Here is a 25,791-nt window from a genome sequence, read left to right on the forward strand (position 1 = left end):
GCATCATAATCTCTCCAAGTTCCAGCTTCATCTTTAGTAAAAGAGAGTTGATAATTTGTGTGTGTGTGTGTGTGTGTGTGTGTGTGTGTGTGCGCGCCTATGCATATACTTTCAATCCTCAGAAGAATAAAAACAAATGACAAGCCAAAATGAAAAAATTTCTATTTCAACAGTAAGCAAACGAATGCCAAAAAAGGAAAAATAAACCAAAAACCTGAGCTACCACTTTTCTCATATAGGATTGAAAGATTGTTTTAAAGATTAGATAAATTTTTCATAAAGTGTCTGGCAGGTAGCTAAAAAGTTACTTTTAATACATATGTCATGAATTGTTCAAACTATTCAAATTCCTTCTCAATGTTTCTTGAACACCAATGTATATATTTTCTACTCAGAATTATAGTTAATTCTAGATTTGCTGTGTAAATAATGATAGCGTTTATTAAGAGAGGAAGAAAAATCCAAAGCAGAGGTTATTAAGATACCTTTATAAAATACACAATCTGCAAGTTTGACTATGCCAGACGCATAATTCTATAGGTATCATAATGGCATATTAAACTATCATATATAACAATTGGCTGAATTAAAAGAGAGGTATTTCTGAAATTCTTATTCCAGTGATACAAAGGTATTTCACAGCCTGAAAATTCATTGTTCAACAAATATCTACTGAATATTTATTATATGTCAGGTGTTATTCTAGGTGTTGGGGATATAACAATGACAACAGCAGACAAGGTCTCTCCCGTTGTGAAAATTATATTTTTGGGAGGGTTAATGGCCACTAAATTCGGTAAGTTTAGATAGTTATAAGTGCTATTAAAAACACTTATGTAACCTACTGCAACTGGAATGAGGAAGAAGTTATTTTAAATGGAGTGATCCAGGAAGTCTTGTCTGAAGAAGTAATATCTGAACTAAACCAGGAGAATAAGAAGAACCCAACTATGTAAAGGAGCCAGGAGATACATATGTAATTAAAATCAATAAACAAAAGGTAAAATAAGGGCATTTAAATTTCAGGAGAAGAATTATTTTTGCTGTAAAATTTTTATTTATTTATTTATTTATTTATTTTGCGGTACGCGGGCCTCTCACTGTTGTGACCTCTCCCGTTGCGGAGCACAGGCTCCGGACGCGCAGACTCAGCGGCCATGGCTCACGGGCCCAGCCGCTCCGCAGCATGTGGGATCTTCCCGGACCGGGGCACGAACCCGTGTCCCCTGCATCGGCAGGCGGACTCTCAACCACTGCTCCACCTGGGAAGCCCCAGAGCTATACTTTCTTCATTCATCTGTCTGGAAATCTGAAATATTTAAAACTCATCTGCCACTGACACTTAAATGCCTTTTCAGAAAAATGTTTTACAGTGGGGTTTCCCTGGTGGCGCAGTGGTTGAGAGTACGCCTGCCGATGCAGGGGACACGGGTTCGTGCCCCGGTCCGGGAAGATCCCACATGCTGCGGAGCGGCTGGGCCCGTGAGCCATGGCCGCTGAGTCTGCGCGTCCGGAGCCTGTGCTCCGCAACGGGAGAGGTCACAACAGTGAGAGGCCCGCGTACCGCAAAAAAAAGTATAGCTCTGGATGGTAGTTATGGTTAAAATATATTTTTTAAATTATTTCAGTTGAAAGGAAAATGTACATATTGTTAAGCCAAGTTAGTAAGCAAGTTATTTAATAAGTATTAACATATACACAATACTTGCTGGATATTCATAAATCATGGTAAAAGCACATCATGATTGCTTTTAGATCACTTTCTTCCTCTTTGCTTGTTTAAAGGTCTACATTTTAATATCTATAAAAATATTGTAATACAAATGGGTTGGCATGAGCAACAAATAGGTTTAATATAAAAAAGGGTAAGTTGGCATGAATGTATTGGAGATAATTGCCAAGGGAATGTAAATTAGGTTATAATTTAGCTGAAGAGAAAGATGTGACTTGACAGATGGTGGTTTCTTTTATCAGCCTGCTTGAAGGCTTGAGGCGATGGGGTGTGGGATGTGAGGGTAGGGATGAGGAAGGGAACTAATAATGGGAAAGGCAAAGTTTAACGGAAAATGAAAGACAATAAACAGAAGTATTGCATTAATTAATTACATGATGCAACTGATGGGAAGAACCTAGTCATAGATTATAAGGTCATGCAGAGTGTGAAGGAAGTTGATTGCCCAATTCAAAGTAAGGGATGAGAATCAGAAGGAATCTCTAAAAGGAAGATTACAGATTAAAAATGACTATATCACAGGTTAAGATTGGGCTCATAGGGAAATAAGTTGAAGAAACATTACCAAAAAAGAAAATTAGCCAAAGAGGAGATTCAGCTAGAAACGAAAAAGGGAAGTTTTAAAAGGGAGAACATTGGGAAGAAAAAAGAATTAAACAAGAGTTGAGAGTGGTGTGTTGAGAGAGAGTCATTTCATGACTAAATATTTCAGATTATAAGTTTTGGAGAACAGACCAATGTCAGCCACCTTACAAATTTTCTAATGAGTAAAATTGAAAAACTAATAAGTCCTACCACAAACAGCTGTGCTGATTGGGTAACATAATTATAACACATGCAAAGCGCTTAGCACAATTCCTGGCATGTACAGAGTATTACTATCATTGTTAAGAACTTAATTGTGTCAGAACATTAGTATCAAGTTCTAGAATGCAAGATTTTAACTGTGTATTTTTAAAAGCGTTGTTACATTTCATTTGCTATGCCTTGTTCAAATAAAATTTTAGTGTAAAAACATTATTGAAGAAAAAAGCTAGATCAAAATCTGATCAGTGGTTATCTGAGCTGGCAGACAGAGGACTGACAGCAAAGCTACACCAGGGAACACTTTAGGGTGACAGAAATACTCTGTAGCTTGCAGCGAGGCTGCATGACTATATATATTTATCAAATGTCATAGACCTTTGTACCTAAGTAGTGTGAATATTAATTTTTGTAAATTATGCCATAATAAATCTGACTTTAAAAATTATTGAAAATATACAAAGTTAAAATGAATTTTAATATATTACTCAAACAGTACTAAATATATGCTAATAGAAAAACTTACTTAATCTAACACAACTCAAGCAATTAAGAGCCAAGTCCCACCCCAACACAGAGCATGGTAATGGATAGGGTTGACCTACAGCTTCAGAGAGAAAAGATGACTACAGCGGATGAGCTGGGAAACCAAGAAAGGACTAAAGCTTTGAGTCTAAAGCAGTGGTCAGTTAACCAAGAAAGATCAAGAACAAGCAAGGCAATTACCAAAGAAATAGATTCTGGATATTTTAGACATTTACTGATAACTAAAAGAAGAGCAGACATGAGAAGTAACTTTAACTTGTTTGGGACAAGCTGAGTTTTAGGTGCTGATGGGGATTTTAGGTGCATTTAGGAGATAACCAGAAATGTGAATCTTAGGGTTACAGGAAAGGCGAAGGTAGGAGCCCTCATCATGGAAGTGACAGTTGAAGCTGTAGATTTAGACAGAATCACTCAGTGATAGAATAAAACTTTAGGAAATGTATGTATTTGAAAGATGGACTGAGAAAGATGAGCCAACACAATGTCTGGTAAAGAGTGAACTAAAGGAGTGGCATTCAAGTGCACGGCCAAACAGTTGAAGGAGAGAATGTCAAGGATAGTGTAGTAATTATATGCAATGCTGCAGTGAGGGCCAGTAGAATGGTTCTGAGGAATGATCACTGGGTTTGGCAAATATGACATTTGGGGGAACCTTTGAGACATAAGTTTCATAATATCAGACTTAACTACAGTACTCAGTGGTAAAGTTTTTCTTTGAGTAAAGTCACCGTGAAATAAGAGGGAACCAGCAGTAACCAGATAACATATTGCACTTGACTCAGTATTGGAGATACAGTAAGAGGCTCTCTACATTTGGGTATTCTAACTTTATAGCGCAAATATATAAGGCTCACTTATACAGGCACAAATGCTCACATCATGTAAAAATCCATTGTTTTTATACTAGATACGGTGGGCCCCACTTACCAAACTTGGAATGGTGATGAATAATTGATAACTTGGAAGTTAATTCCACATACTATAGATTTTACTCTTGGGAGACCCAGTGTAAGAACTAGCTCAAACAAGGGGATTGGGAGGGTTTGGGCTTGGAGTAGTTGCAAAACTAGGACTCAGTGATCAAAACCAACTTGAACTTTGCATTTCCTCAATCACAGATTTCAGAAATGCTGTCAACATTTTGGATAATTTTAAGTCACTGTAGTATAAATTATTTTAATCCATAACTGAGTTTCCCACCCTTTGTAAATACTATTTTTAATTCTAGTTTATAAATTGAAAAATTCAGATACGGATCAGTTAAATAACTTACTCCAGTCATTTAAAGCTGCAGTTTAAACCGAAGGAATCAGATTTGGTGCCAGAATCCATGCCCTTAACCTCAGGAAATGGGCACTTTATCTGTGACAAGGTGGAGAATGCAAGAGGGGACATTTTACTGCGAACAACATGAAAGAACAATACTAGAGGTCTAGGAAGAGGAGAGCAGGAAGAGAGGAATTCAGAAAGGGAACACTAATGTCAGTGGAGACCACTCAATCCAATTTGCAGTTTTATTTAAGGATCCTTAGTGCAGCTGATACTACCATGTGGGTATTTGGAAAGTTGAATGAAATTCATTTCAGTCTCTAACTTAGGTTAGTCTCTCCTGATGCCTCTTCATCTGATCCTCATCCTTCTTTCTCTGAGTGATCTCATCTAAATTTTATTCCTCTTTCTTCTCAGTATTGAACAGGAATGTTTTGTAACATGTCCCTATTCATGAAATACTTAGGATGCATTTCTTTGAATTCTGAGAGAGTTGTATACTGTGTGGCATTAGTTGCTCCATATACTGATTCTTGTACCATTGACCAATAGTAATCAATATTAGCATCCTTGGAGAAAGAAATACAGCTTGATGTCCAAGCACAAGTACTCCTTGAAAGCCATATATCTAAATCCTTCATTCAAGGGTATGTATAGATTTGTTGTTAATTACCAATTTACAATTTAAATTAACTGTCAATATTTCTAAGTATATTTAAATTTCTATTTTTTTCTAAACAAACAAATGTAAAGATGCATTTAAATTTCTTTATTATGCTCCTTTCATATCTTCTGTGCAATCTTTTGATGTGTGTAAAGAGTGGATGTAGTTGAAATATATCTTAAGGATATGTTAATTAGGCCCCAGATGTGGGACACAGTGGTCTGTGATAATTGTGTCATACCAAAACACAATAGGAGACAAGTCATACTCATGGTAATAATACGTGCTACTCTGTGGATGATCTCTTCCTTAATGTAGATTTTAGCTATCAGGGAAAAGTCAGAACATTCCAAAGTGCTGAACACATATGAGAAATAGTTTATTAACCTGATGAATCTGACTCATGTTTTTATCTTTTATCAATGGTTATTGCATTTTTTCTTAGAAGCAATTTTAATGATAATCATTGTATTCCTTCTTTAAGGCCTTTCATTTTAGGATTCAGTTTATCCTCTGAACTAAAGATTATTTTAAAGATATAGGAATTGTGACTAACAAGTTTAAAATACTTAAGTTATTAGAAGGTTGCTAAACATTTTCTCCTAAAGATGTCACTGTACACCCTGCAACAAATGTATCAATATGTAGGTGAAACAGTTACACTTTAGCTAGTCTAAAAGATGCTTCTAGATTAGATCACCTTTATGATTTTTTTCCTGGGCAAAGTTCCTGGTTTAATGAGCTTTTCAATTTTCTCTTTCCCTCCCTTCCCCTTTGTTTGCCTTTCTCCTTCCCTCCCTTCTTTCATCCCATTCCTCTCCCTGCCTCTGTACACACACACACGCACACACACACATGCATACACACATTCTATAAAGGAAATTTTAATGAATGCAATACCAGGGCAAATAGAGCAAGAATTTCTAGTACACTTTACATTATCTATATTGATGAAGTAGGTATTACAATATAAAAGAACAAACAAACATCATTTGCCTTCAGAATTAACTAACCAGAGAGTTGTAGAGCAGAAGGAATCATAATGAGTATCTGGTCCAAAATTATTCATTTTACAGATGATGAACTTTATGCTCAGAAGGGTGAAATGAAGTGCTTGCAGTTATAGGGCTCATGAAATTAAGACTCGAGCCCAAGTCTTGACTCTTACCTTCTAAACCAGTGCTGTTTTTAAGATTTTCTTCAATCCTATGTATCATAAATATACTCATTACCCTAAATCTGGGCAATTCCAAAGCCCTATCAACTCTGTGATGATTACCTCCTCTGCACTCTCCATGGACAAAACCCTGATCTTCCACCGTGATCCCAAGTACATCCTGATTTTACATGTTGAAACCTAAAATGGTGCTAAAATCCAAGTCCTCTGAATAATAAAATCTCAGTAAGTCTGTTCACTGAATGTAGATGTCAAAAGTAGACATACTCTGTTTCCTGAGATCAGTAGATCACTCCTTATAACTTATGTCCTAAAGTAGTTTGCATATTAGTTTCTTTTGACTATAGTGAAAGGAGTCTGAAATTTATCTATAACATCTGCTTTGAAGTATTATTTAATGAATATGGCAGAGAGTTAATAGAGAAACAGATACACAGGTAACCTACGTATCTAAAACAGATCATAAAGGTTTAGAACATAATTCAAAAGACTATAGCCCATAACTATGAACCTCACAGTGGGACACAGTTTATAAGTTTCTAGAACTCTTATGTTTCATTTAATTCCACATTTTACTTAGGCAACTATGAAGTTCAGTTTTCCTGCATTCTTAGGAGCAAATAAGTAAACACATTATAAGAAAAATAAATTATATTTTCTTTCATTCCAAATGTGTTATTTCCTAGTGACAGCAGTAGAAAAATCCTCAAAATTGATTGATTTTGAAATAATTATTCCTCAAAATTTGTGTATCTTAGTTGCACAGTTAAGACTAAGTTTATTTACACTTTAAAAGAAAATGCTTCTATTTGCCCTAGTAGTAATAGAAAACAATCTGGTGCATAATTTTTAATTTTTTCACAATATTTATTTCCATATTTTTTCTCAATTTAATGTTTTCCAATATTTGTTATTCCCTGCAATACATCTCTTTTAACAAATAATTTAACTAACAAAAGTGTACTTTTTATGTGGTTCTAGTATATGATAAAGTTTTTGTCTAAAAATATGAGAAAATTCATTACAGGCAAGTGATTGTGAAGAAATCATTTTAAAGTAACTTCTTTAACTTTTGTTGCATAGTTTCTTAAGTCCTACACTTGAAAAAACTAATATGGAAAATTTAAAAACATGTCAGATCATTTTTTATATTAACATTCATAAAAATTGGAAAGATCTGCGCTTTATTGCATTTGGCAGTATTTCTTATTTTGTACCACTTTTAATCAATATACCCACAGCTTTTATTTAACAAATATTTGTCCCTAAGATAAATCAAATAATGAATGATTGCATATTTGCATCTTAAAAATTATTTAACATTTATTTCCAAAGCATTCTATCAAATCATGACAAAAATACAAGGTTTTCAAACTGGATAATTTGTCCTTGTTCACATAAACATTATATTTTGTGTGTTTTTAAAATTTTTTTCTGTATAATGTATAATCATTGTGGATACTTTATAAACTATATATTAACCCAAATAAAAAACCAAAAGCACTTATACTAACTTCTGATAACCACTGATAACTGATAACTACTCTGGTGTGTAAATCTTAAATGTTTTTCACTCCATGTCTTTGTCTTTTTTGTCAATTTTGTGCATATATGTTTTTATGAATATATGTGGTTCTTTAAACTACAAACTATAGTACCATATCCACCATTTAGTGTTTTATAATTACTAATTGCAGTGTCTTTATTTTATATAATTTATATATGTGAATGCACAAGCACAGTGTTCTCATCATTTTTTGTGAGTGTATAATATTCTGTAGATAAACCATAAATGCCGTTAACTAATCCCCTATTCTGGACATTTGGAGTTTCTTTTCCCTGGCCTTTGCAATTATCAAACAATGGTGTAATGAATATGTATGTACATCTTTGCACATTGATTTATTTCTTTAGGAAAGATCCTGGGAAGTGAAATTTCAGGGTCAAAAACATGACCATTGTAAAGTCTTTTAATACACAGTACCAAATATGTTTTATTTTTAAATAATTTTCTTTTAATATTTGTACACCAGTTACTTTGGAAGACTTTCATATAAATGACCATTAATTTTTTTGTCAACAGCTAGTTTATTACTGTCACTCTGAAAAGTGTTTTTGCAGTTATTAGACTCTTGAAAGAGCAGGTAAAATAAAACCAAAGACAGTATCTTCTTTTTGAATTGTACTGCCTTTGAAAATAATATTATAACAAAGTATTACATATTCTTATCTCGATGCATTTTAACAATTTCTATTCCTATTCCTTTGACTTTTGAAAGACATCAGTAAACTGTTTTATACTCTATCCTACTGAATCTAGAAAATAAACATACAAATAGCTATGCTTTTTCTTGTGTAATTGTTACTTCAAAGTGAGAAAACAGCTGCATACACTGATTATACCTTTTTTTATTATACTTAATTTGGTACATGCCTAACTGGTGACTGTAGCATTTAAAGAGTACATGAATTTGCCCTTTTAAACTTTGTCCATTTGGAATATGTTATTTCTGTCACTGTCATCACTATTGTCCATAATCATCTTTTGTTTTGTTGTGCCTCTTCCACAGTGTTTGTATTTTTTTAGAAGAAAAGTTTGTAAACTAGGATTCAATAGGATAGTTATCAAAAATATTTTTTTCCTTTCTTTGATGATTTGGCAAAATATAGTTAATTTTATAAATAGATTTCTAATAGGTAAGTAATATACTTCTTTAGCTTCAATCAGAAAAAAGGCCTCAGATAATATTTTGATTTATGTTCAGACTACATTTATGATACCTCTGTATGTATTTTGTGCAAATACATTTTATTTACATTGTCATCAATTATTTAGATAGTTTCAACAAGGAATAGTTTTTGTTGGAAATCTCTAACTATTAATAAAAATTTGATTAAGACATTGCACAAATGTCTTTAATTCTTAAATTTAACTGGAAAGCAAATTTAACATGTACCTTTACAAGGATAAAATTTAGAAGAAATCCAATTATAAAATGTAAACTTTTAATGATCACTCCACAAATTCTTGATGTATTATTTTGTAAAATTTTTAACAATGTAATTTGTTTTCTAATCTCAGATTATTTAAAGGCACATCTTAAGTTTTTTGAAGACATATAATAATCAAAGAAAGAAGGAATTACAGATGTGATTATTTTCATCAGAAACCCTCATGAAACAGATAGCCACTTAGTGAAATGAAACTTTTTAATCTCAATTAAAGGAAAACTTTTATAAACCTGAAGCCAAATATTTATATATCGATAGAAGAAAAGGATAGGGTGGAGAAAAGAGAAAAATCATTAAATTAGCCACAAACATTTGGTATACTAACCAATGCAGTTTCTGGATTTAGATAAGGTTAATAGTCTTAAACTTCCCTGATGTTGTAATCATAGATTCTCTAATTTGTTTTCTGAATTTTGGTGTTCTTTCTTTGAGCTTTGCCGTTGGACTTGAGATTTTTCCCTCTTAAGATCCCCAGATTTGAGCATTTTGCTTAAGATCACAAGATGGGGTCACTGAGTCAGCAATCCTACAATATTCTGATCACTGTTTAGCTTCATTATGAATTGCATTATTGCCAGACCTATGTCCCTATTTCAAAGAAGTGTGGTGTGTGAAGCTGCTTTGGGACCCCAAGAGTGTGTGTGTTTGGAAAAGCAAACTTAAAACTATTGCTTGAAGTGCACTACAGAAATCACTGGAGGTGTACTGATGATCTTCGTAGTGTATATGTAGAAACCTAAGCAACCACTGTCTTACTGTTGGTTAATATGGCCATTTTCAATTGCATCTCTGATTACAAAATCTACCTATAACTTAACTTTTTTTTTTTTACTTGATTGCCATACCAACACAATAAATATGACTTTTTAACTTTTTGGACACATTAAGTAGTCTTTTTCAGGTTCAAAATAACCACAATTAGTTTATTGGTTTAAAAACAGGTAAACCTCTTAAATGGCTTATGTTATTAAGATATTAATGAAATAAGAAATCATATTAAGATATTAATGAAATAAGAAATCATATTTTCTTAGTTTACTTGATTAATAATTTACCTTATACCAAAAAGAATTTGAGACAATTTGAATATTACACATTATTATCTAATAATCAGGAAGAATTTAATGTAGTGTCATAGGAGGTCGATGTCCAGGAAATAGTCTCAACATTAGAAAATGTATATATGTATGTACGTATGTATGTGTATATGTCTATATGTCTATATATATTTATTTATGTATATGTAAAATGTGTTTAAACTTTGTCTATTGGTGCTATTTATATTTAAAATACTGTTTTGCTACTATAATATCAAAATTAAACTTTTTAAAAGAAACTTCCCAAACACTTAATTTAGCTAATATTTTTTTCAGCATACATAATTTTTTGAAGCTGGGATGGCTTTTTTGTTCCCTTGCCTTTGGAGAAAATAAACATATTTATCTGAGAATATCTCTTGAGGTACAAACAATTCCAATATTGTATTTTAATAGAATAAAAGACATTTATACTTGACCATATTTCACACTTATATCATGGAATCACTCACTTGATTTTGTGTATCATTCAACTGATATTAACATTATATTTCTATTCCCCATTTTATAATTTGGCACAGAATCAATTAATCAAATCATTATTAAAATTTGACTCAAACTGTTTAGTTGATTTAAATTTGCTCTTTTACTTAGATGTCATATAATCTAAACTCTATACATTCTTTTAGTCAAGATTTTCTTAATCCTTTTTGAAACTTTTTCTTCCCTTTTTATCTTATTTTAATTATCAAATTTTACTTAAAATTTTTTTACTAGCGGTTATCAAATATACAGTGAGGTTTTTCTCAGGATGAGTATTAAAATACCTATTTTTGAATGGGCACACTTTTGTCTATATGTCTTTACTGCAGTTTTAAAGTTATGATCTTAAGCCAGGGGTATGTGTGTGTATGTTTACATTCTTACCTAGACCCAGTGTTTGTGGATTTACATGACGACATTTTATTGTAGAAACCCACTGAACCTACTAAGCTATGATTATTTTTCCCAGTTTGTAGGTTTGTAGCATACAATTGAGATTTTGTTTTTCCATTATGCCTATTAATGAGAAATGGAATTTCTCTATAAAATCTCTTTAATAAAAATCATAAATATAATTTTAAAGCACTTTTTCATGTTTGCTAAGGTTTTCCTACTGAATTTAGTTCTTATTCTTACCAAAGTTCTTAAAAACCCTCTTGATATCTATAGTTGATGTGTTTTGAGGAAGCACCTGTTATAGACAGCATTAATCTCATCTTATAATAGGCTTACTATCTCAGTTTCTGCCTTTATAGGCATGGTATGTTTTCAGGAGTATTATTCCAAGTGCCTCTTTCTTCATCCTAGTTCTAGAAAATTCAAGTTCAAAAGATCTTGATAACTGCATCCACACGTATGTTGGAGCAACCTGCTTTAATACATGGGATGATTTTATGATAATTCTAAATGCAATTGTAAAATGTATTTGAAACCAGTGAGACTTACAACCTCTTTCCAGTAAATAATTCGAACCTTGATGAATTCATTACAAGCCAAAATTCTTATAATATTACTATTGTCATATTTATGTGCTGTCAAATATATTCTCCTGGACATATATGTACCAGAAGGTATTTTCTATCTAATGAAGATTTGTTGTCTTCTATTTACATTTGTTTACATTTTATTCAGATTTAAATTATTTCACATATTTAATAATCATGCTTTTATTCACCAACTTGCATACTTAAATAAATCTAAAAAATGACATTTAATTTGTACATACTACCTTGAATGAAAGTAATATATCAGCCTAGCATTTCTTCTTTTATACATCCTGTAAGTTGGGCTCAGAAGCAAGAACTGAACATTAATTTTATGGGTTTTTTTCTACTCGATAGGTGCTATGGATATAGAGGAGAGAAATCGCCAAATGAAAATTAACAAATACAAACAGGTAGCCGGATCAGATCCCAGACTGGAACAAGATTACCAATCAAAGGCAAGACATTTTTCTTTTTAAAAGTTGTAAAATAATCAGTTAATCATATGAAACTGTCAGATTCTCAAACTGCTGAATGCAGATTAGTCAGACACAAACATATAATGCGATGGCCCCATGATATTATTAAATGCTAAAATTTATGATGTGTTTGTATACCAACTTTTAGGTATAGACTTGCCTTAATATTTAGAAAAATCATTATATAACATAGGAGATTAAGGAAATGAAACTCATAAATGATCTGAAGAACAAAGCTTTTAGAATTTTTCATTTTATAAAACCTATAAAGGCCCTAACACCCTCAAAAATGTTTAGGAAGAACTTCTATTATCATCTTATGGTTTTCCTACATATAGAATTTTTTTACTTGATAGCATTTTAATTCAATCTGATTTAGTAATAAGTTATTGGAACAAAATACATACTCATGAGGTGTTATAAAGAATTCAAAAAGTTTTTTAGTGAGAATCTTTTTGAACCACTTTTTGGTAATAAATTGAGGTGTGAAGTCTACCAATGTAGGAGAAAAAAGTAGTATTTCATTGCTCTTGCCCTTCATTGCCTTTATATTTTCAAAACATTTTTAGGCTCATCATATTATTCATTCAAAGACTTTGCTCTGAGGTACCTATTTAAGATTTAACAAAAGAATGAAAATAGCAAAACTTATTCCTAACATTTCATTATTATGTGGTCTAATCATTGCAGTCATGTAATATTTGTGGTCTGTTATCTGTGTATTAGAGAAAAGCAATTTGGATTTTTATACAGTTAGGTCTATTTTATCCTTACCGTCAGTTTCTCTCAATTATAGCCCATTCTTCAATAAAGATAAGACTTACGAAGTAAAGCACAACTGGCTATGCTGGATGTGCGTATGTGGTAGGTAGCATAGGTTTCAGTTTCTCCATTATACAACCTAGAGGAGGCAGATATTCTTACCTCAGCATCACCTTCCAAGCCACCAGTCTCTTCCCCAGAGTACATGAATGTTGACTGATGTGGTGAATACAGGATTGTTCTGCTGTCCTGGAAATGGCACAGGCCTAATGCCAAGAGAAAGGTAAATTTAAAACAAACAAAAAATAGCCTTGCATTTACTTAGCAGGTTTTAACTTCTAGAAATTTTATTCTAAAATGAAAATATGAATAACTTCAAATAGGTTCAGTGAATTTCACAGAAAACAGATTTGCAGTGATAGTATGTTTCAGATATATCTCTAACCTTTTGAGCTTGGTATCAGAAATGATATCTGTGCCTTTCCAGGTACTTTTAAAAATATTTCTGCCTAGGGCTAAATAGGAAGAAAGACCTGATCTTTTGTGGCATCTGCTATGCTCTAAGCTCTGATTTATTCATATTATATAATCCAAAGACCAAGGCATGAAGTCCTGATAAAATAGGATATTAAAGCTTCCATAAACATAAGGTAACACATATTTGTTTTGTTTGTTTATATCCCACTATACTTCAGGAAGGAATGTAGATGATTCTTTAAAATACTCTCAATAATATCGTCAGTGAAGAAATGAGTATCAAGGGAAAATGAGGTCAATAGAAAACAAGGTAACGCCAGAAGTAAAGCTTGTGAACAAAATGCATAGTGTGAGATCCTATACACCTGCTACATGTGGGGCTTATATTTTGACTGTGAGCTTCCTCACAAGCAGCAAAGGCAGAAAAGGAAACTGGGTCATTCATATGATTTACATTGTTCATACAATAAAAACAAGTTCCTTAGAAGCAGTGCCAATGATTCTTGTTATGGATACCGGACAGAAATTCATTACAAGGGGATGGACCAAAGGAATACTAAAGAATGCCTGAGGCTTCAAAGTTTTATAGCTTTGACACCAATTATTTTAGGTTAGAAAAAATTTAAGTCTTGGCAAAGGACTTATTATGCTAAGCAAATAATTTCCTAGATATTCTCTAAGGCAGTGGTTTTCAAAGTGTAGACCCAGACCAATAACCTCAACATCACCCAAGGACTTTTGGAAATGCAATTCTCTGACCCCCTCCAGACCTACTTAATCAAAACTCTAGGGGTGATGTTCCTGGATTTAAAAAGCCTCCCAGGTGATTGAGATGTGGACTACAGTTTGAGAACCACTGCTCTAAGGTGGGCTGCATGTAAAATTTACTTCCAGGTAACTGAATGAGTTGACTTCCTCTTTTTAGGGTTTTAGCCAGAAGCCAGTGATGGATGATGTCATTTAAAAATGAACATGTTCTTCTGAGAATAAGTGATCTGACTCCTTTACAAGGCCTCTCCTAGTATCTAACAAATCCTATCTGTTGAATGTCAAGTACATAGAATTCTGTTTACTATTGCTGGAGTTGTGCACTCAGCCTAACCAAAAATGCAATCAAGTCATTAAGGTACAACTTTTGAAAAGGATCCAAAGCACGACTCTATTTTGTTCCACTACAAATTTCCTGATGTGGAACTATCTTTGCTGGGTCATCTATCTGCCTGTCATCCCTACCTCGATCTAACTCTCTCATGGATCAAAGAGAAAATTACAGAGGATTCTTTTCAGTCAAGCACATGTATAGATTTAGTTATTATTCATTTCCATACTAACAATTATTTAGATTAAAATTTTCAACTACATCCCCTCTCTTTTAAACTAGGGATATTCACTTTATATTTCCATTCTTTTCTTCCTTGTTTGAGAAAGAGTGCCAATTAAATACTTGCTATTGAGCTATGCACTTTAATACATTAACTCTAATTCGTGAAAAGATCATTTAATTGGTAAGGGAACTAAGCCATAGAAAGGTTAAGTAATCTACCCAAGTTCACATTAAATCATGGAAAGTATTATTTGTAGCTAATCTGGTTTTCAATTTTGAGATAACTGAGATTAAATCCAAAGCCTGTGGAGCATATGGTATACTTATGAGCTATATTCCTGAAATTCTAGTGAAGCTATTAAAAGCTTTCATGGAATATAATTGTTAGCGAAATGTTTTTTTAAACTACACATTCCACATTTTAAATGGCATTGCTTCCCTGAATTTTTCAAGCATTCTGCACTGACAGTTGTAAACAATTCTTACTAATTTATAAAATATCTCCTTAGTAATTAACTTTGAAAGTACCTGCAGAGCAATGCCTATTAAGTTACTGTCTTTCTAAACATATTCTAAGTATATGAGGAAATTTGTAAGCAGACAGCCTATATTTAATAAAAGCATCAAAACCACATGCAGACATGATTCCTATTTAACCAGTGGATGATTTCTCAGGGCTTTTCCCCTCAAAACAGAATTTAACTATGTAGCCAATGCACCCTTTCATGCCTATTGCATTGTCTTTATCCCAGTTTACATGTGATTCATCTATTCTACTCTCAACATAATTTAAGAATCAACTTAAAACCAATGTTCTCTGCTCTTCATTGGTTCAGAAAAACGTTTGTTTATTACATTTAACAATGTGAATTATAATTCAGCATAGACCAACTACCCTTCTATGAGTTACATAATTACAATAATTAGCAATAATTGATAAACAATGTAGGTATATCTGAAAATTAATATGGAGAATTTGATAATATTTATATAAGTATATGATGTTTGCTTTTTAACTTAGCCATATTTAATGTTTTTAAATGAACTTGGAAGATATTTTTTAAAAGGGTAGTCCATCAGATTTCAACAAAGAAACTACACAGTTTACTGATACCGTGTTTATTTGGAACTCAAAGCTTATTTCTCTGTAGAAAAACATGTTCCTTTTTGGTGGTAATGTTCCCACAAAATTATCACAAAAATACTTTACCCCTATTGTAGCACTTATAATCTTCTGTTTTCTTATTTATCACTCTAGAATTAAGCAAGATAGCCCATAAATTTTGCAGAACTTTTCACATGTGGACCAGAAGTTCATATTAATCCATTTAACCTGCAATCTAATAGACTGAGTCAGTGTTCTGGGAGTGGAGCACAACACAGCAAAAGAAAGGGAAAAAAAGAGTTTTTCTCCATTCTTTGTACATACCTGATCCTGGGCACTTGTCACCTTTTCTTCCAGGCTTCTTGTCTTGTAAGAATCCATTCACTGATGTCAAAGAGACATATTAGGAAGAAAGCAATCCCACTAAAGTAATTTACATTATAATATGAACTACACAACACAGAGATAGTTTTTAAAAAAAAAGGTCTGTAAATACAAATAAACCTCACACGATGGAGCTGTAGGCAGTATCAATATAAAAAAAAATTCAGACTTTTAAAGGCAAAGTATTTTTGGCAGGTAGATCACCATTGTTAACTAGGCTGTTACCTTAGTTAGAGCTTACTGTCTTCTCAACACTGAGAATACACATTTAAGGCCAGCCTTAAGTGTTTTAAATTGACTTTCAAAACACAAGCAATAGGGACCAGAAGAGGGGAGACAGGCTGGGGCTGGTGAGGAGTGGCATCTATGGGCTGCTTATAAGTTTGGTGTTTGTGAGTCAGGAGTACTTTAAGACTCTAATATCACCAAAATATGGCAGCAGTACTTGAGTACAGTGTAGGACATGAGAACACAGCCTGGAGACAAGCAAACTCCACCTGGGTGACTTTCGGTAGGTTAACCTCTTACTCTCAGTTTCTTTATTAAAAAGGGCTTTGAGATCTATTCCATACAGCGATGATTAGGAGGAAATGAGATAATGTATATACATGGTTTAGCATTTAGTAAAATGCTTAATAAATGGTGCAGATATTTGTTATTATTTTTTTATAACAACAGCAAATGTGCCATAGGCACCAGAAATGAATATGACAAGGTTGAAAAGAAGTGGTAAAGAAATAACTGAGCTGATGAAAAGGATTTTAGTGTAACTCAAATATCATTGAATGTTCCCTTTATTCTCAAATAAAGAGACTGAAGCAGCAGAGATCAAATTTAGGGGGAAAGACTGTATGAATCTTCAAAGAGATAAAAAAATAAAAAGAGCCTGGAACATAACATATGATGAGAATTACAAGCTAAATTACTGAAATTAAGAAATGATGTTATCAAGGTTGACATTCCATGAGCTTGGCTCTTGGCAAGCTGATTAACAGGTAGGCATATGGCTATGGGTATGGGTATTTAAAAAGAAATACTCTTTAACAGCAGTGACATAAATGGATCTGAAAACTGAAAAATTTATAAAAAGTGAATTTTAAAATGTACATTAGGTGGCCTTATACAAATCACTAAGATGATACGTGGAAATACATGTATTTATTGAAAGTGAAGAAATGCAAGGTATAATTTTATAACAGTGATAGATATAAAATGCTAGGAGATTTTCTTTTTGGATAAGCACAAAAGTTGAGTTTCTGGTAGTATATAACACAGCCCAGCCCAATAATAGTACAGTTGAGCTGGGCCTGGTGCCCGCTGGAGGAAGAGCTGCTCCATCATTGACTCTCAAGCTACCCAGAGAACCTGGTATTCTCATGAAACAGACACCATTGTGCCAGTGATGGAATCATGTGACACATAGAGCAAGAGAATTCTAATAGGAGTGATCTTAGTAACCCGATCTCTACCCTGCAAGGTCCTCAAGGAGTAGGTTAAGAAGTCCTGTGGGAAGTAATGAAGCATCGTTTCTTGGCATAAGCAGTTCAACTGCTTTATGAACAGAAGTAGGATTCAGATTTTCAAAAAAATTCCTGCTAAGCTTAGTCTAGCCAGATATCCAGCAGAATGGTTTCATTTTTTAAAAATCAGAATTAAGATCACCTCCTCATGGTTTCCATCCCAAACTAGTCAAGAAATCTAATCACTTACTGATGAAGATGCCAGGGAGAATGCCAATGGCTGCACCTGGATTTCTTCACTGAAACCTGCCATTTCTCTAAACGTCTATTCTACTTTGTCAATTTTCTCTGTTGTTGTGTTCATTTCTGTATAACCCTGCAATAAGATAGCTTCACGTTCTTTAGCCAAATTAGCAGTGTGCTAATAATAGTACCTACCTCATAGGATAGTTTTCAAGACTAAGTCTATTTATATGTTATGTATAACTCAAACAGAGTTTGGAATATAATAAGGAATAAGTAAATGTGAGCTGTCGTGTGATGATGGTGGGGTGGTGATGGTGATGATGATGATGATGGGGAAGAAAGAGAAAAAGAGAAATTATTTTCAACAGATACCCTGCCAGCAACAGTCTGCTAGATACAGATTAGTATATCTTTAAGGTAATCCTAAAAAATAGGTGGGAGGAAAAGGGAGGAAAAAGGGAGGAAAAGTGTAAAAACTAATGATCTAAAAAGTTAAAAAGTGATTTGGGTTGTCTCATTTTTATCAGGTTAGTCAAATTTTTATCTACCACAAATTATCATTCTTGCCATTTCTACTCTTTAGCCAGCTGGAATGTACTTCAAATTTAACTTAAACATAGAGAGAGAGAAAATTAAATTTACACATAATTTATCTAAATCTATGATATGCACACACACATATCCTAAAGCTCTGAGCCAAAGGAGAATTCCTCTCCTCCATATTTTAGCTGATGGAAGCAACAACTATTTATTTCTTCCTTGTCTCACATGTACAAACATACCTCACTTTATGTAACAGACCCACAGTTACAAACTTAATAATAGATAATTTTAATGGAATTTTAGAAATTCTATAGTTTGTGACTAATCTTTGAATATAAAAGTTTCTAACTTTAGGTTTCTTTTTTCTTAACATTTGCTAGGGCTGTCATAACAAAATGCCACAGATTAGGTTGCTTAAACAACAGAAATTAATTTTCTCACAGTCTGGAGGCTAGAATTTCAAGATCAATTGTTGGCAGGTTTGGTTTCTTCTGAGACCTCTCTCCTTGGCTTGGAGTTGGCCACCCTCTTGCTATGGCCTCAAAGGGTCATCCGTCTGTGTGTGTCTGTGTTCCAATTTCCTCTTCTTGTAAGGACACCAGTCATATTAGATTAAGGCCCACCAGTGTGACCTCATTTTACCTTAATTACTTCTTTAAAGGCCTTATCTCCGAAACAGTCACATTCTGAGGTAGTAGAAGTTAGCACTACAACATATGAATTTGGGGGATATACAGTTAAGCTATAACATATCTATACAAAGTAGTTAATGGTCTTTTAGTTTATCACCTTAATGCATTATGAAAGCATATTTGATTGTAATGTAAATATGTATTTTTAGGCAACTAACTATAGCTATTTTGTTTCAAACTTTTTGATTTTTCAAAATTGTGTTTATTTTCTCTATTTCTCCAACTACCTTCTCACATCCTAGGAGATGAAATATTTTTGTGTTTGCAAGTTCATTTTAAAAATTATTTTTCGTAGTTATAAAACCACATTTAAATTTAAATATGTTTTTCTTAGCCAGACATTCAAGCATGTGTCTTCTCTCTTTACATTATATTTGTGAATTGCTACCTCATACTGTATAATCACATATCAGGCCAGGAAAACCACATGTCAGGTCAGGAAATATAAAAAAGATATTTTTAATTATGAAGAAGTCATTTGAGATGACTGGGACAGCAACTTACATGTTGTAGAACACTATAAAATTACGGAAGAAATTGTAATTTCTCTCTTTTTAGTAAATATAATGTTGCTAAAAACTAACAAAAGAAAGATCTTTAAATAAATTGCATCTAGCTACTCTCTGGTAAAAGGGTCAGTCTATGGACAATAGCTGCTATTGCCAAGAGCATAATTGCTTCCTATATATTTCCTAAGAACACACAAGGGAAACATTCTTCTTTTACCTCCAGCAAAAATAGAAATTTATGCATTCACCTTTGCTTTCATCAAGCCTCCAGGGTTGCTGGTTTGCTGACAACTAGAGCGCCCTTTGGGGGGATACAAGGAATGAATGATATGGGTCACCGAAGGGTGAGAGATCTTGCTTTATAGAATCAAGGAGGATAAGAGGAATGAGGAAGGAAGAAAATGTGATATATAATGCAGAAACATTCTTTCCAACTCAAATTTCATGTAATTTAAAAGGATTAAGTATAGCCATATAAAAAATTACAAATATAAGAATATTCAAGACAACAGAGATATGAAAACATATAAACCCTCTGAACCAACCATGACATTATCACTTCCTAAAATACATATATTCTGTCTTATGTGGTGCTTATTTGCTTGTTTCTTACTTTTTTATTAAACTTCACACTTCTTGAGAATGGGGATATAGTTTATTCATCTTTGTAGTTTCTCCAGGGGCAAGTAAGGACAAGATATGAACTTCTGGAGAGGGTATGGGTAGGTTATTACCCAAGAGTCTAAAACAGATTTTCTAATGGACATATGATTATTGGTTTCTGTCTAGAGTTAATCATAATAGAAAGAATACTCAGAAAGAATTGGAAGACTTAGGTTCTAATTTTGATTCTGCCATTTATAAGACTTTGGATACATTGCCCAATAGTTCTTCACAACCCAACCTTTTTCTGTGTACAAATTCTGTGTTATCTATAAAGTGCTACCCAAATATATGGTAGTTTGGAGGCCATGTTGAAAAACATCATTATATATTAACACTTGGGTTTTAGGCAGCCTCATCATTAATTAAGCAAATCATTTAATCTTGTAGCTTAATCTTTAAAATTAGGTTTGAACTAGATCTTCTGTATTTCATTTCCTTTATCTAGTGTTGTCTCATTATTGATTCAGTAATCTCTGATCAGTGTCAGGCTCTCTACTCAATGTATTCTCACAAATGATTGAATCTACAGATTTTATAATTAACTTATGGCATAATAATTATGATTTATAGAATAAAGGTATGTGTATAATGTTTTTGCTTCATACTTCACATGAAATAATTGAAAACTAAGTTTGAATTGAGACTTAAGTCAAAACCTTTAGTCAATTAAGGCAATCAGTCAACTAGGAGGGCAGCATGGAGTCTTCCACGTCTATAATTTCAATTTAATTTGGCTAATTATAATTTGAACATATCTACAATTTTATTATGTAATAGCTTTGCTCATGAGCACAAAAACTAGTTGTAACTTTTCTTCAGTTGGAAGGATTACAGATATTATTTATTAGCAAAATTAATTTACTAATATCTTCCTAAACATGGAATTTTGATTATTTCTACATCATCAATTTTGAAAATTATAAAATAATACTCCAGACTGGAAATAATATAGCTAACCTTGGAATAGATCTCTTATGAGAGAAGGAACTTTTGGCTGGTGATAATTTCAGGAGGTAGAAATATTGTATGTAAAAGAGTACAGAACTCAGCTTGGCACATGGGAAAGCCCAGTAATGGTAGCTGTTTTTATTATTTATTATAACAAGTGAGGTAGGAGTAACAAAAACTTTACAGTTGAACTCAGTTCTGATAGATGAACCAAAACCCACCATTCAATATAGCTTTCTGACTAACAAAGAAATGGCTATGATTTTATGATTGACCCTTCTTAGGTCATTTTCATGACTAGGAATACTCACTTCAAGGCTAACAGTCTTCAGGGTCAGTCATGTAAGAACATGTTACTTCTCAAGCCCATTTTCACTCTCTGCCAAAAAGAAAAATCATCGGAGTTTTAGATGGAATATGAAGGTGTTATTTCAAAATGACATAAAATGTCTTTTTATTCAGGTTTGTTTGTATTTTTTTTATTATTTAAATATCTTACTTGTTTAAAATTCATCCACATATAGTTATAAGTAGTATAGTAGTGTTACTTCCATGCTGGTTTTGTATTCTGATTATACATGTCATTTTATATAGTTTTCAAATTTCAGAAAAGGAAGAAAATCTTTATTTTAAAGAAGAAAACTATATGTGAATATTTTAAAAAGAAATGGCTTAGGTTCTAAATAGGCTGCCTAGTATCCCATTAAACATGAATTTATGGTTCACAATTTATTTTGATGAAAAGAAATAGAATGACTTTAATACTGACAAGTTAGTTGTATAAGCTTAGTTAATTCATTTAACTTATTTCTCTCAATTTTCTCATCCATAAAATGAGGAAGGTAGATTACATCCTCTCTGAAGTCACTTTCAGCTTTAAAATACTGTGATTTTTTTTGAATGACTCAGTGACGAGTGAATAACTAAAAGTATGTTTCAGTGCCAAATAATTTTCCTGGGCTTTTTTTCTTAAAGGATGGTTATATGAGTCCTCCTTTTTAAATATCTGAACGTATTTTGTTATCTCGGGGAACATTTAGTAGTGTTTTCTTTCCTGCTACTCAGAACTGCATACCACAGGTATCTCTGAAGCTGATCAGCTTTAAGTCTGCATTCTGGTTCTGCAACATTAAAAGAAGAAAAATTACCAGATAAACAATCAAATAAATAATAATAAAATGGAGGACTAAGTGAATGAGGAAAGAATAAAGGAAGAAAGGGATAAAGGCAGGAAGAAATGCAAAAAAGAAAGAGGAGGGAGGGAGGAAAGGAGGAAGCAGGCAGGCATAATCCTTCCAGTCTAAGAATTCATAATTTAATTAGGGAAACATGCACAAAAAGTAGTGCTCATACAAAGTAGGCCGTGTTAAGTAGTACAATACAAGTAAATCATGCAAAGGAAAAATAAAATGAGAAATATTCATTTGGCTTGAAGAAATCTGGGAATACACTGTAGAATAAGGCATAATGTGAAGGACATAACAGGCAGAGGGAGAGCTTAAGCAGAGTTATAAAAGCATATGAGCACAAGCTGTGTTTTAAGGAACAGCTAGTAGTTCTTTAGAATAGAAACATTTAACAAATTGGGATACGTATTAAGAGGTAAGAATGGAAAAGTTGTCTGGGACCAGATTGTGGAGGGCTTTAGATCACTCAGTTAAAAATCCAGAATGTTCTTCTTTAAAATCATAAGCTTTGAAGATTTTTTTAAGTCACCAGTATCTACAAATCTGTGCTTTTAGAAGATACTCTAATGGTATACTTCAGATGAATTTGAAAAGGATGTTAAAGACAAGGAGTCCTATTCAGATGCTACTGCTAGAGTCTGAGCAAGACATAATTGTCATTCCTTGCCATGTTTGACTGTTGACTCCACCCCAAATGGTCTTCATGCAAATCCAACCGATCCTACCCTACCTTCTCACACAAGGAGTAAGGGTAGTGGACCTCTTCCAGATTTTCAACAGAATGTAATTATATCTGCCCTGTGCTTGCATTTGATCCATCAGGGCAATTCTCAGGCCCTTTTAGTTTCTTCAATAATATGTTGTTTTTCAGGCTGTTATTTAGCTCTGATTCTCTTAGATGCAAGTACCTTGAGTTACTTTATTACTTTCTAAGGTATTAATATTTGAAAGGGAACACCACTTCATATCCTCAATCCATTAATTTTTCTTGTATTTTTGCCCGTTATAGATTCCCAGGACCATGATCCTACTGCTATGTTCTCATGTCTTATTTCCGTTACAACTTTGGGGATGCTAGCCTGCTACTTAATATCTATAATATCACCACCCGATGTCCTAATAAAAGATATAAATATTCTCTAAAAAATTACATAATAAGCCACATAATAGTTAAAGATGTTTACAAAGAACTAAATGTCAGGAATTTTATGACTAAGGAGAGTTTATTTATGATATTTCCTAATTCTAGCTGGATCTTACAAGTCTATAATCCGAGGGCTTGGAGAAGCATTTAATCATAATAATGGTATAATTGCTTTAATAGTAACTCCTTTTGTGGAAGAATAATGGCCTCATTGGTTTTTCACTAGCAGCAGGCATTCTGTTCTACTCTCTCTGAGCTTGGATGTAAATGAAATGTTACGTATATCAGAATGAGATATTGTTATTAATACATTTAAGGGTCTGGGAAGAACAGACTTCTTGATTGAGGCAGAAATTTCAGATGACATTTGTTTGAGATATTACTGAAAAATAAATGGCATAAAAATAAATCTAAGACTCAGTAAAGCTGTGGAAAAAGAAAATTATTTACCTTATGTGGATACATCTAAAATAATAAATGGCTAAGTATTAATACATATTATCTGTAAATTTAAAAAGTAATAGCTGTCAGATGTTGGGGAAAAGAAAGTAACATATAAAATATATGAAAGTTGTTTGTAAACCATTAAAATTATTCACATTTTAGTAATTATTAGTGTTATGGTCATGGATTGTTATGTTCTTTAGTTTAACTTTCCTTGATGTCAAGTATAAGCATAATTATAAAAACCAATCCAGGGGGCTTCCCTGGTGGCGCAGCGGTTGAGAGTCCGCCTGCCGATGCAGGAGCCACGGGTTCGTGACCCGGTCCGAGAAGATCCCACATGCCGCGGAGTGTCTGGGCCCGTGAGCCATGGCCACTGAGCCTACGCGTCCGGAGCCTGTGCTCCGCAACGGGAGAGGCCACAACAGTAAGAGGCCCGTGTACCGAAAAAAACAAAAACAAAAAATCAACCCAGGTTAACTATTTCAAGAATGAAAAAACATGAATTTCCAAGTCAGGTTTAATGTTTTCCTACCCTAAGTAAATAAGCCAATCTGGTGTCAAAGGACAGTGCCTTTTTTTTTTTTTTTTTGCGCTACGTGAGCCTCTCACTGTTGTGGCCTCTCCCGCTGCGGAGCACAGGCTCCAGACGCACAGGCTCAGCGGCCATGGCTCACGGGCCCAGCTGCTCCGCGGCATGTGGGATCTTCCCGGACCGGGGCACGAACCCGCGTCCCCTGCAACGGCAGGCGGACTCTCAACCACTGCGCCACCAGGGAAGCCCAAGAGTGTACCTTTTTACCATGAGGTCAGAACAGGCACAGAACAGGATGAGTGATATACCATTTGGATTGACATTCAGATGTTCATAACAAATAGACAAAGTCATCTGAATAAATAAGGATCTTTTTTTTTCCCATAAACAAGAAATTCAAGCAGCAGTTCAGGGCTGGTACTACTGTTTCAAAAGCCAAGCTCTCTGTTCTTAAAACTTGTCTTTCTGCTCCCTGTTCTTACAGGAAGGCATTCATCCCCATTGTCACAAAATGACTACTAACGTAGGCTCATATGTAAACTCCAATCAGAAAGAAAAGCCAAGAGGGAAAGGCAAAGACCATAACAGCTAAGCCAGCCCACTGTAATCAGAAAAGTAATAGTTCTCTCCAAACTGTGTCCCCTAAGTTCCTACTTATACCTCAGAGGCCAGACTCAAGTGAAAGGATCACCCTAGCTACAAGGGATTCTAAAAAATGAAGTTCTTTTCTTTTTTTGTTGTTGCTGTTAGACCACCAAAATAAATCTGATTCTTTTAGTAAAGAACAAAGGGGAAGAAAGAATATTGGTAGACATTCAACAGCAAGTGAGACAAATAAGTAGGTATAACAGACTCTATGAATATGAAAGACCAAGGACCCATTCATAAGTCCCAAGTAGCTTATCTTATTATCCAGATATTTGTTTGCATAAAATTAGTGATACTTCTTAACTGATTAGAATGGAGAATATTGGAGAGAAAGCAGTCAAAGATAACTCACAAGTTTTCTAGGTTTTAGTTGGTTATTAAGCCTATGAAATAATGGAGGGAATATAAGAGATACAAGAACAGCTGGTTTGGAGTGAAAGAGAATAAATTTGATTTGGGCCACATTGAAAT

General features: G+C 33.5%; 1 protein-coding gene across 37 annotated transcripts in view; it reads left to right on the forward strand.

Moving 5' to 3' along the window:
• RIMS2 (regulating synaptic membrane exocytosis 2) overlaps nucleotides 1-25,791 on the forward strand; it is a 591,263-nt gene that overhangs the window by 422,956 nt on the left and 142,516 nt on the right. For 15 of the 37 annotated variants that reach the window (XM_065895352.1, XM_065895359.1, XM_065895350.1 and 12 more), the window contains one exon: nucleotides 12,125-12,225. The exons of the other annotated variants lie outside the window; for them this stretch is intronic. In XM_065895352.1, coding sequence (XP_065751424.1) covers nucleotides 12,125-12,225 — 101 coding nt within the window. The remainder of the gene's footprint in view (nucleotides 1-12,124; nucleotides 12,226-25,791) is intronic. 37 annotated transcript variants of the gene reach the window in all.

This window comes from Phocoena phocoena, chromosome 17 (assembly GCF_963924675.1).
Source record: "Phocoena phocoena chromosome 17, mPhoPho1.1, whole genome shotgun sequence".
In the NCBI taxonomy this organism is placed as follows: Eukaryota; Metazoa; Chordata; class Mammalia; order Artiodactyla; family Phocoenidae; genus Phocoena; species Phocoena phocoena.